This window comes from Morus notabilis, unplaced genomic scaffold (genome assembly GCF_000414095.1).
Source record: "Morus notabilis unplaced genomic scaffold, ASM41409v2 Scaffold812, whole genome shotgun sequence".
Taxonomy (NCBI): Eukaryota; Viridiplantae; Streptophyta; class Magnoliopsida; order Rosales; family Moraceae; genus Morus; species Morus notabilis.
Window position 1 is genome coordinate 70221 of NW_010361467.1, and position 10570 is coordinate 80790.

At 35.2% G+C, this 10570-nt stretch overlaps 2 protein-coding genes across 3 annotated transcripts; one reads left to right on the top strand and one right to left on the bottom strand.

Annotated features, from left to right (window-relative positions):
* Window positions 1–294: 294 nt before the first annotated feature.
* LOC21394705 (abscisic acid receptor PYL8) lies at window positions 295–3667 on the top strand. Its single transcript, XM_010099550.2, has 3 exons — window positions 295–816; window positions 1642–1857; window positions 3243–3667. Exons 1-3 carry the CDS (start codon window positions 667–669, stop codon window positions 3459–3461), a joined length of 585 nt encoding a protein of 194 aa, XP_010097852.1. The 5' UTR covers window positions 295–666; the 3' UTR covers window positions 3462–3667.
* A 1318-nt stretch (window positions 3668–4985) lies between these two features.
* On the bottom strand, window positions 4986–9948 carry LOC21394706 (polypyrimidine tract-binding protein homolog 2). Of its 2 annotated transcripts, none has more exons than XM_010099551.2 (11): window positions 9786–9948; window positions 9181–9367; window positions 8452–8661; window positions 7727–7789; window positions 7570–7643; window positions 7110–7205; window positions 6883–6940; window positions 6319–6423; window positions 6137–6218; window positions 5741–5853; window positions 4986–5605 (listed from the first exon to the last, which is right to left on the bottom strand). In XM_010099551.2, the coding sequence occupies exons 2-11, from the start codon at window positions 9364–9366 to the stop codon at window positions 5258–5260; spliced, it is 1335 nt and encodes a 444-aa protein (XP_010097853.1). In that variant the 5' UTR covers window position 9367; window positions 9786–9948; the 3' UTR covers window positions 4986–5257. The 2 variants fall into 2 exon arrangements, with proteins under 2 accessions (XP_010097853.1, XP_024022331.1); XM_024166563.1 differs by having other exon boundaries at window positions 9181–9391.
* Between the last annotated feature and the right edge of the window lie 622 nt (window positions 9949–10570).

The following is a 10570-nucleotide window of genomic DNA, read 5'->3' on the forward strand; positions in this document are numbered from 1 at the left end:
AAGTTCACTATGACGTTTTTTTTTTTTTTTTTTTTAAAGTACTACCTAAAAATTCCCCCTTAAAATCACTTTAAGAAAAAAAAAAGTTGAAATCTGTTATGATGAAGTAATGAGATTTTCTTTTCCCGAGGCCAAATAGAAGTAGATTGAAAACAGATTCGCAGAAACAGACAAAAACTGGCAAACGTGTAATTATTCTCTCCAACAAAGGGCATTTTTCTCAGGAGCATTTAATAAATACGTGAACAAAAAATATATATTTTAATAAAAAAATATTTTTTTTTAGTAAAAGACTTTTAATTTAGATGATGAGGATGATAGAGGGGCTTGAGGTCGGTTCATCTATGGCGGTGAGTCTTCTGCGCTCCTAACTCCGCCACTCCTAACTCTCTCTCTCTCTCTAGAATTAATCTCTCACAAAGATTTCTTCGGCGAGTCTCGCCGTCGCCGTCCGGTGATCGGAGCTTCGTTTTCCGGCGTTGAGTGGACCTTATTTTAGAACAAGGCCGACTAAAAGTTCTTCTTCTTCCTCTCTTTGATTTGATTTGGAAATCGCTGGGAGAGGAAGCTGAAATCTGGAAGGTTGTTGAAGCTAGGTTAGGGCGGCCGCGTTTGGAATTGTTGAATTCGTGTCTCCTGGATTCGTGAATTTTGTGTAAAAAAAAAATGAATGTGACTGGGAATGGAGTGGTGGTCGGCAATGGAGGAATTGGGGGATTGGAGAGCGACTTCATTCGGAGGCACCATAGACACGAAACCGGAGACAATCAGTGCAGCTCCGTCCTCTCCAGACACATCAAAGCCCCCGTTCATCTCGTACCTCTCTCTCTCTCTCTCTCTCTCTCTCTCTCTCTCTCTCTCATGTCTGCGCATGTGTGTTTGAAGCCCTAGGGTCATCGAATTGCGTTCGGCTTCCTCTTTGATCTATATATAGAAAGTTTCTTGATATTGTTCTTTTGGTTTCGGATTGTTGGGGTTTGTTATCTTCGATCTTTTCTTATTTGAAGGAATTATTTGATCTTGATCTATGATTTTCCGTATTGTTCTTTTTTTTTTTAATGTCTTTGCTTAGAGGAAGGATTATGGAATAGGTTAGAACAAGAACAAGAAAGGGGAAAAGATGAAAAAGTTTTCTGTCTGGTTATTTCCTTGTTTCTTGTTAATGATAAAGTTTTCTATCTGGTTATTTCCTTGTTTCTTGTTTTTGAAAATTAAATCTGATATGGAGACAATAAATGCTTTCATTTTGGTTTTGCACTTACTGCCCTTTACTAATTGAAATTATCCAAGTTCTGGGAAAAAAAAAAGATGATTAGTTGTTGTTTTTTTTTTTTTTTAAAAAGAATCATTTGTTTCTGCCATGCGAGTACTTTGGAAGCCGTGGCTGAGGGAAATTCTGCATTTCCTGTTGTATGTTATACCAGTTGGAGCATCAGCGTTTGAACTTTGCCCATGCCCACTGGATAAAGAGTATGTAATAAAGGAGTAAACTGAATCACTCACACTTTTTTCATCGAAAATAGGACTTACAATGCTATGTCAGTGGAAATTTAATGAGTGAATTGTTTCTTATGTGGTTTGCATGTTTGATTGTGACAAAGAATAACAGTTTTATTTCTTTTTTCTTTTTTTTTTAATTAGGTTTGGTCATTAGTGAGGCGATTTGATCAACCGCAGAAATATAAGCCGTTCATCAGCAGGTGTGTTGTGCAGGGGAACCTTGAGATTGGGAGTCTCAGAGAAGTTGATGTCAAGTCTGGTCTTCCAGCCACTACAAGTACTGAAAGATTGGAATTTCTTGATGACAACGAGCATATATTAAGCATGAGGATAATTGGCGGTGATCACAGACTTAGGGTATTGTACTCCCACTTATAATTACTTTAATCATTTTATTTTCTTATTCGACTCATATATACATTTATACCCTTTTTTTTACCTTGAAGAGTAGAAGATTGTCTTTTCAAGATAAGGTGTTCTACGCGTTTTCTGCCATCTATTTTTCTTTTTCTCTATCAATTTTTTTTTTTGGATTTTTCTTAAGAGAGAATGTTTGTATACATGTGCATTTAAGTTTTACGCGTTAACACGACACGATACGAAAATAATCCGTGACATGAAATTAACCCGTGAAATCTGAAATTGACACGAAAATTGTTTACTTACTAGAAATAACTTAAAATTCATAACACTCTTAAATACAATAACACACTAAAATACACACTAAAATTCATAAAACACTAAAATACAATAACATCTATTAAAATTAAGCAAATAATAGTATAAGATTTTGAATAGAACTTTCATGATATCACAAGTTCATAATAAAATCAAAAATATGTAATGAAAATATATGTATTTTTTTAGTTTTTTATGAGTTTCGTGTTGTGTTTGGGTTAAGCGGGTCCAACCTGAAATTGATATGTGTTTTTCGTGTCAATTTCAGGTCGACTTAATGCTGACCCGAACTTCTTTTTTCTCAATCTTAACCCGCGAAATTCATGTCGTGTTGTCGTGTCGTGAACCATATTACCAGCCCTAGTAATTGGATAAGAATTTACTGGTCTGAAGTTATGTTCTGAATGTTGATATTACAATGGAGTCAGGTCCTATGTTGCTTTGACAGGTCAGCATGTGGCTGGATAATTGGATTGGAGTTTGTGGAAACTTCTGTCTTTTTTATTAGTGTTATAACCTGATGTTTGATGTGTCACTCACGTATCTTTCCAATTAGGGATTAATAGCCTTTCCGTATTTAAACCCTTTTCTATTCATACAATTTATTATTCTTTATGGTGATTAAACTGCGAACAACGTGTGAGAGTGAAGCTTATTCTCTTATTGTTATAGGTTATAAATTTACTTTTATGATTTGACAAAACCTCTCTCTCTCTCTTTCATAGGTATATATAAGATAGAATTTCTAATAATTTTAGCCAAAAAGAAAAAGATAGATTTTCTAATACAGCGAGTGCTTAAAAAAAAAAAAAAAGATTACAGTATGTGCTTGCCATGTGAACTGAGTGCCAACGAGAAAGTTTGCTTTCAAAATAATGGATGATAGCATATTACTACCTTTGTTTTCATCGGGGAGGCATGGAGGACTAGCCGTATTTGAGCTAGCTTTCTGGCTGCTGATATTTCTGCTACTAACTAAGCTTTTAGTTCTATGAAATGCAAACAGATCAAACCAGATTGATCCCTCAAGTTTTTTTTTTTTTTTTTTTTTTTTCATATTCCAGAACTATTCTTCAATTAGTTCCCTACATCCAGAAATCATTGATGGGAGGCCAGGGACTCTGGTGATCGAGTCATTTGTGGTGGATGTGCCTGAGGGGAACACAAAGGATGATACTTGCTACTTTGTTGAAGCCTTGATCAAGTGCAATCTTAAATCGCTTGCTGATGTCTCAGAGCGGCGGGCAGTTCAGGACAGGACCGAGCCTATTGATCGGATGTGAAAAACTGGAAGTGAGGACCATACCTTGGAGGTTGAGGCTGCCATGGATGAAGCTTCCGAGGCTTTCGATCCTCGGATGCTTTGGAGACGGACATGCAGTAGTATATATCTCATACACGCTTGTACCCACTTTTCTTTTTTTCTCTTTTTGTTTGCCATGTTTGTGTTTTCTTTTTTGGAGTTATATCATTCGATTTTCTATCTTTACCTCAAGAACCACAATTCTTATATAGGTTTCAAAACCCTTTCTTGCATTACGAACTACCAAGTTAAAAAGAAAGAAAAAAAAAGTCAGACTAGGCTTATCTTTCTCTTCTCGTGATCTTCAGGGTTTTTCTGTGGTGGTATGCTGTTATATGGTGTATATATGTGTGTGTGAGCTGGAGAGAGATGGCGTCTGTATATTTCGCTTTTATGTTTTAGTTTCCATTTGCAGTTAACTAACTAAAGGTCTAAAAAAATAGATAGTCAATGGCTCGATTCAAGTTTTAGATATTTGTATTTGCCACTTTTGTTTGTAGTAAATTTTGTCTTCACTCTTCGTGATACGTTCTTATCTTCTATATAATACATATATATAATATAAAATATGTATGTGTATATATATATATATATATATCCTGAAAGGATAATTAGGGAATTTGAATCTTGAAATGGTCAAGCATAAAAAAAAAAAAAAAGTATTAATGCAATCATTTTACAAATCTTGCCACGTGGAAGTCAGTAGTCCACACTCCACAGGCTGCTGTGTTAGTGACTTAACCGTGTTTTCAGCACTGTTGGGATACTTAGCTTTCCCTTCTTGCGAGAGGTTGCTGTCAGTAGCTACGTGGATACTAGGCATATGTAACCTCAATTCATGTTTTTCATGGCTTTGTTGTATTTTTGGATAAATACAAATTTGTTGCTCTCGAAACAATTTTGCTATGATTACTTGTAAGCAATTTTGTTTGCCGTTATATGCTTGTTCTCGTTGGGTGGAGTTTTGCTTCCTTAAAAAATGGTGTTCCCTTGTAGTGTTTTCTTTGTTATTTGTGTCAATACATATCCTACTTTTGGTTTCCAATTCTAGTAGTAGTACTCTGAGCAACTTTGTTCAAACAAGATATCATATATGAGATATACGAGTACGTTACTTCCATTTTTTTTTTTTTTTGTGACTTTCAAATTGCATTCGTCCATAATGAGAAGGCTTCAGAAGAATGCCATTTATGGTGCCGTTTGAGAGCAAGTAAAAACAAATTGGACTCCTAATCCCATCTATAACGTTGAGGAACCGTGTTTGTACTTTCGACTTGTCAATTTGTCATACTACTTAAAGTCAAATTATGCTTTCGACTTGTCAATTTGTCATACTTTTAGCTGTGATGAAAACCAACACTAGTTCAGAGACCATTTGTTCTTTGTCAAATCTGCGATGGAGTTTTCGACCCAAAAAATAATAAAATAAATAATAAATAAAAAAAAAACTTCTATGCAATCTATGCGCAAATTGAAGATGAAGCTTTCTTTACGTTAAAATCACTTTTAAAAAAGAAAATTTCCAACAAAGGTGTCATTAGGGGTAACAAAATTACACAAGTAAGAACTCATGGGACGATATAAGGTCTCACAGCCCGCTGACTACAGAATCTCGTCATCAAATTTCACGAATAAAAATGGAAAATGAAATAAGGATTCCGAGACTTCCAGAAGTGGGTCGTTGTCCCATTGTCACAATCCAAACTCCTTGTAATACCGTTGTAGGCTTTGCCTCATTGAGCAGAAGACAAAGGATTGGAACACCCAAGGCAAGCACTATTGCATCCCATCCGGACGATATGGGGCCATTGTCGCCTGCGGTGGGCCGTTCTGGCCTGGCGGGTGCCTCATTCCAGGGTGAGGAAGCATGGCCCCAGGTGGCATGTACGGATGACTATGCATGGCCATGGGCATGGCCATGGACTGAGGTACCTGCGGAGCACCAGTTGCCCATCCCGCTGAATTCTGTGGCATTCCGACCTGCTCAGTTGGAGCAAATTGAGCCCCAGAGTACTGAGGATTTGAAGCCATCATTGGAACTGGCTGTTGACCTAAAATGGAAGGCTGGGCATTGACCATCGGAACGTTAGAGAGAGTATAATCTCTGCTCCGATCATTATTGACCTGTAAACAGTACATTAAGCTCAGGTCGCCAAGTTCCATTTGTCTATAAGTTGCATAAATAAAACGTCAAGGAAAAACAAAAAGTAAAGGAGCTCGAACATTCAGCCAAGATTTTTGAGAAACTAATTCATTTACCTTAATACTCAGATCAGTATGGCGTGAATACGAGAGATGTAGTTTGCAAAACCCTCCATCGTAAATGCAATGTCCTTCCAAGGCTTCCTTAGCAACAACTGCAGTCTGAACATCTGCATCCCACAATACGTAAAATCAACACCTCAACAACAAACTCTTTGGAGATGCATTTAAAAGATAAATCAGAACAACATTTATATCAAGGAATCCACAGTTGCACTAAGCTAAATGCGTTCCAATCCTTAAACAGACGATTTCATACAATACTAGACGCTTCTGCCAACGTATAGCTCCCAAGATAGCAATGAGGTCATCACCTTAGCGTCCCAAGGACTTAAAGATACCTTAAGAAAATAGTAACGTCATATTATAAAAGAAGAAGACACGGGAAATTACCAGGATATTGAATCAAAGCCTGAACTCCCCCATTCTTATCAAACATCGCGATCTTTTGAACAGGCCCGAAAGAAGAAAACACCTATCCAAAGGGGAAAAGATACAAGTTCTATTCAATTGTTCTAACAGAAGCATTCTCCAGTAAGAAAGTTTATTCAATTGCTTGGAGTATATGGACACACCATGTATAAAACATCCAAGGTGACAGCATACTGCATGTTTTCAATGGATGCAAGCAGCACATTACTCTCAGGTTCTAGCTTCTTCCCATCCAAACCCACAACAAACTGCAATCATAGAATTTGATGAATACCATTTATCAACAACACAAACAGAGAATTCCAATGTAAAACCATATGTAAATAGGAAAAATCTCAATTCTCGAGCATCATAGAGTTTAATACCATCACAATATAAGCCACTCTTTTAAAAAGAAAAATTGAAAGTAATAATAGCTTGGTTCTAATTCAGACATAACAGTTTAAGCCAACCTATTTGACATATACTCAAAAAGAGATGTGGAATGTAACCACTAACCATGATGCTATTTATTGCCTTTTTAAGCCATCCAAAAGGAACCAAAACACTACATCATATAGTTGGTCAACGAGGCACTACCACATGATATTCAAGAAATGGAATATGGGACCCCTCATACTTATAGCACATGTATTTCAAATGCCAACAAAATAAAAACCGGCCATTGCCATAAACAATATAACCATGATTAAAATTCACAGCCATACCTGACCACTCCCATCTATAGCTGATGGAGCAACAGGAAGATAAGGGTTAGTGTAGTCCCTGGATCACAAACGTTGTAATTCAAATACTGTTAGGAAAAAAATCACATTAACAAATAGCGACATACTAGCAACAAAAGAACAAGGCACATAGATACAAAACAACATAGGAGGGCATATCACATAATCTGGTATGTCAACACATAGACACCAAATGAACATCCGAGTACCTGCTCCTGTGGGACTGAAATTTCACGCTCAGATCCGTATGTCCAGAATATGTGATCCTCAGGGTACATGATCCAACATGCTCAGGAAGCAGATACCTGACACCCAAAGCAACACAACTAAGCAAATGATGATGTAAGAAAATAAGGCAGGAACAGCAACTACTTAAGCACTAGAATTGATGCACGAAAAAGACTAGGGTCATTTTCCATAGCAATATTGGACCCATTAGCATAACATGAATAGTGATTGTTTTTGCTTACTTTTCAATAGAAGTAAAAAGTATTTGAAAATTAAGAATGCATACGACTTCTAACAGAATAATGCATCCCAATAGTAATAGTATCTAAAGCTAAGGGGCTGAGCAGGCAAAACAGATGCTCGCCACTTTTATTGTCTATATGGTCCATAGCAGTTGGACTTGGACATAATACCATGTCAAACAAGTAATACAACTGTCACCTAGGAATGCTTCTTCCATCAAGGGCATTTTTTGCTGAAGTAGCAGTTTCTGCATCTGAAAATTGCACTAGTGCCTGAAAAATAAATATAAAATTAGTTTGTTTGAATACTGTAGCTTTAAGGAGAATAAAAGGGGATATAATTAACCAATAATGACCTGGAATCCAGCAGTCTTCTCGAAGGTAGTAATCTTATGCACAAATCCAAAAGCTGAAAATACCTGCATCACTTCCAAGTTTCAGAAATATATTAAGTACCAAATCCCCGGATATCCTTAAATTCATCCACAAGAGATAACAAGAAATAAATTGCTAAGAAGGCATAACAAGCATATAATTTTGGCTCATCATCTAAAGGAATGTCTCAATCATCTAGCTTAATTAAGCATGGTTAGATTTTGATTCACGAGCCTTCATTATGAAATCCAATGAAGTACACATTTTCAGTGCATCAATTAGAAGAAACCCTATTTGGGACAAGTTTGAAAACCAACTGTCCCAGACATGAATCAGCCCACAAAAACTAATAGCCCCCGAATAACATGCAAAAAGTGAAGGGAAGAGTGATCCACAAGAGAAAAGAAATCATCACGTCCCATATATTAGAACTTAAGGAGCTAGGATGTTGAGGAGGAAGAGTAGGGAAGAAAGAGGCGGTGTTAAGGGAAGGAGAAAGGAGACAAACACACATGCGCTCTTTCCCCCGATGCACTAAGCTGCCATCAAAGATATTGCCTTCACATGGGCCTGCTGATCCATTCACATTCATGTCAAACAAAATAAAATTTCAAACAAAAGTACAACCAAAACACAATAGCTCATCAACATCCACACAATTACGTGTATAAATATCCTTGTAACTACACTAAGAAAGAAAGCTTACCAAATGCAAAACATCAATGCTGACAAGGCGCGCGTCTTCACCTTCTATTGTTACCAAAAGTACATTACCAGCAACATCTGCGGCAGTTTTGTTGTTCACTATTTCCTGCCTATTAGAATACTGTAAGTAGACAGTTTTTCCTCTAACTTGAGCAGGCTCTGAGGATGAGGCATAATATGATATCATGGCAATAGCTTGGTTTAAATCCGCCTAAATATGGTAAACAAAAAACAAGTTAGTAATTTTCTTTAAAAAAAAAAAAACAGAAAAATTAAAATAGTTATTTACTATTTTAACCTGCATTTTCTTACAAAACAGTATAATTTACATTATATAGCAAGTTTATAATAGTGAAGTTGAAATATATAAATTTTGAAATAATTTAGGAAAAAAGAATTAGTAGTATAATGATTTTTAATTTTGCTATTTGTAATATATCCCAAATTTTTTTACTATATTTCAAACTGAATAGTTATGTCTAACTCACCCTATAACATTATACCATTGAATTTCAATTTCTTATCAAATCTATAAGCAAAGTCAACCTGTCAACTACTACTTTTGACGACTTCACCTTTAAAGATTATCATCAAATTGGTGATGATCAACCTATTCACTCTATATCTCATAACTAGTAAAGTCGTCATCCAAAATGGATGTTATAAAATAGTAAATAACCCAATAAAATATTTGTTGAAAAGAACAAACTAGAAGCAAAACTAGACTCACAAATTCAATAAAAGCCTGGTTTCTGTTTGCCCCAACATTGCATTTGGTGTTCACAACTTTACCAAAGGGCTTCCCAAGCTCAATCAATTCCTCTTCTGTGCACTCCCAAGGCAAGTTTCTTAGATGGAGAACCTTGGATGGTGGTTGCGTGTACCGAAACTGTGGCTGACTCGACACAGACGCCATTCTGCAAACAAAACAAAACCCACCTCTAAAAAGCACCATTAAAACTGAATACTGCCTCTGAAACTATTTATATGATTGAAAGCAACTTCGCAAATTGACAATAACAAAAGCAAAGTTATCAACAAATAAGAAAACCCAATTCAAAGACCATAAAAAAGGTCCGATTTTGCTACCAAAATTGTGCTATTTATCCTTAGATTACACAGTTCAAAGGCATAGACTCCTTCACAATAACAAAACTTAAAAAAAAAAAAACGGAAATTGACGAATACAAAAAATTGTGCTATTTATCCTTAGATTACACAGTTCAAAGGCATAGACTCCTTCACAATAACAAAACTTAAAAAAAAGAAAACGGAAATTGACGAATACAGATTTGAGAAAAGTGTAGGAAGAATTGAATATTCAAATCGAATTACCTGAAAGTACGAAGGAGTGAGTGAATGAGAGAAAGAAAGGGAAGGGTTCGATTTTTGGCGATTTATGTACTTTTTGGTTTCTGAAAATTAGGGTTCGCAGCAAATTGCAATGTAGACGCACAAATCAATCAATCGCTCGCTCGCTCGCTCACTCGCTTCTATCGTTGTCTGGGCCTTTGGGCTTCACCTTTTGCATACGAGCTAATATAAGCCGGACCCGCTTTTGCAAAAATGTTATAAATAAAATAATATTATTTTATTGTTATCACTGTTATTAAATTTATTTTATATCACTAATAATTTATAAGTTATATGGTTATTTTTTGTAATTTATAAGTTTTTTTTTTTTTTTATAAATTACAAGTTATTTTTTGTATCATGTAAGTTATTTTCTGTAGTGACATTAAAGTGTAATGGCATAAATAATAGATTTAAAAAAAAACAATGATCAAAGATTCTCTTTCTTTTAATTATATATATGTATATAATTATATATTTTTTTAAAGAAAAAAAAAAGACAAATACAATGATCAACTCAGTTGATTTTAGCAATTTTCTCCTTTTCAAAGGAAAAATGAGTTCTTGACCTATATTGCAAAATTTATATAGTAAAATTAGAATTTAGTAAATTTTTTGAAATATTATCAGAATAGAAAATTTTAATATCATGAAACTAACGATTATATGATATTACCATGATAATTATTACGTAATTTTTAATTTTTAATAGTATTTTGAAAATGTTGTTAAATTTCAATTCTATAATGTAATTATCTTGTAGGGAA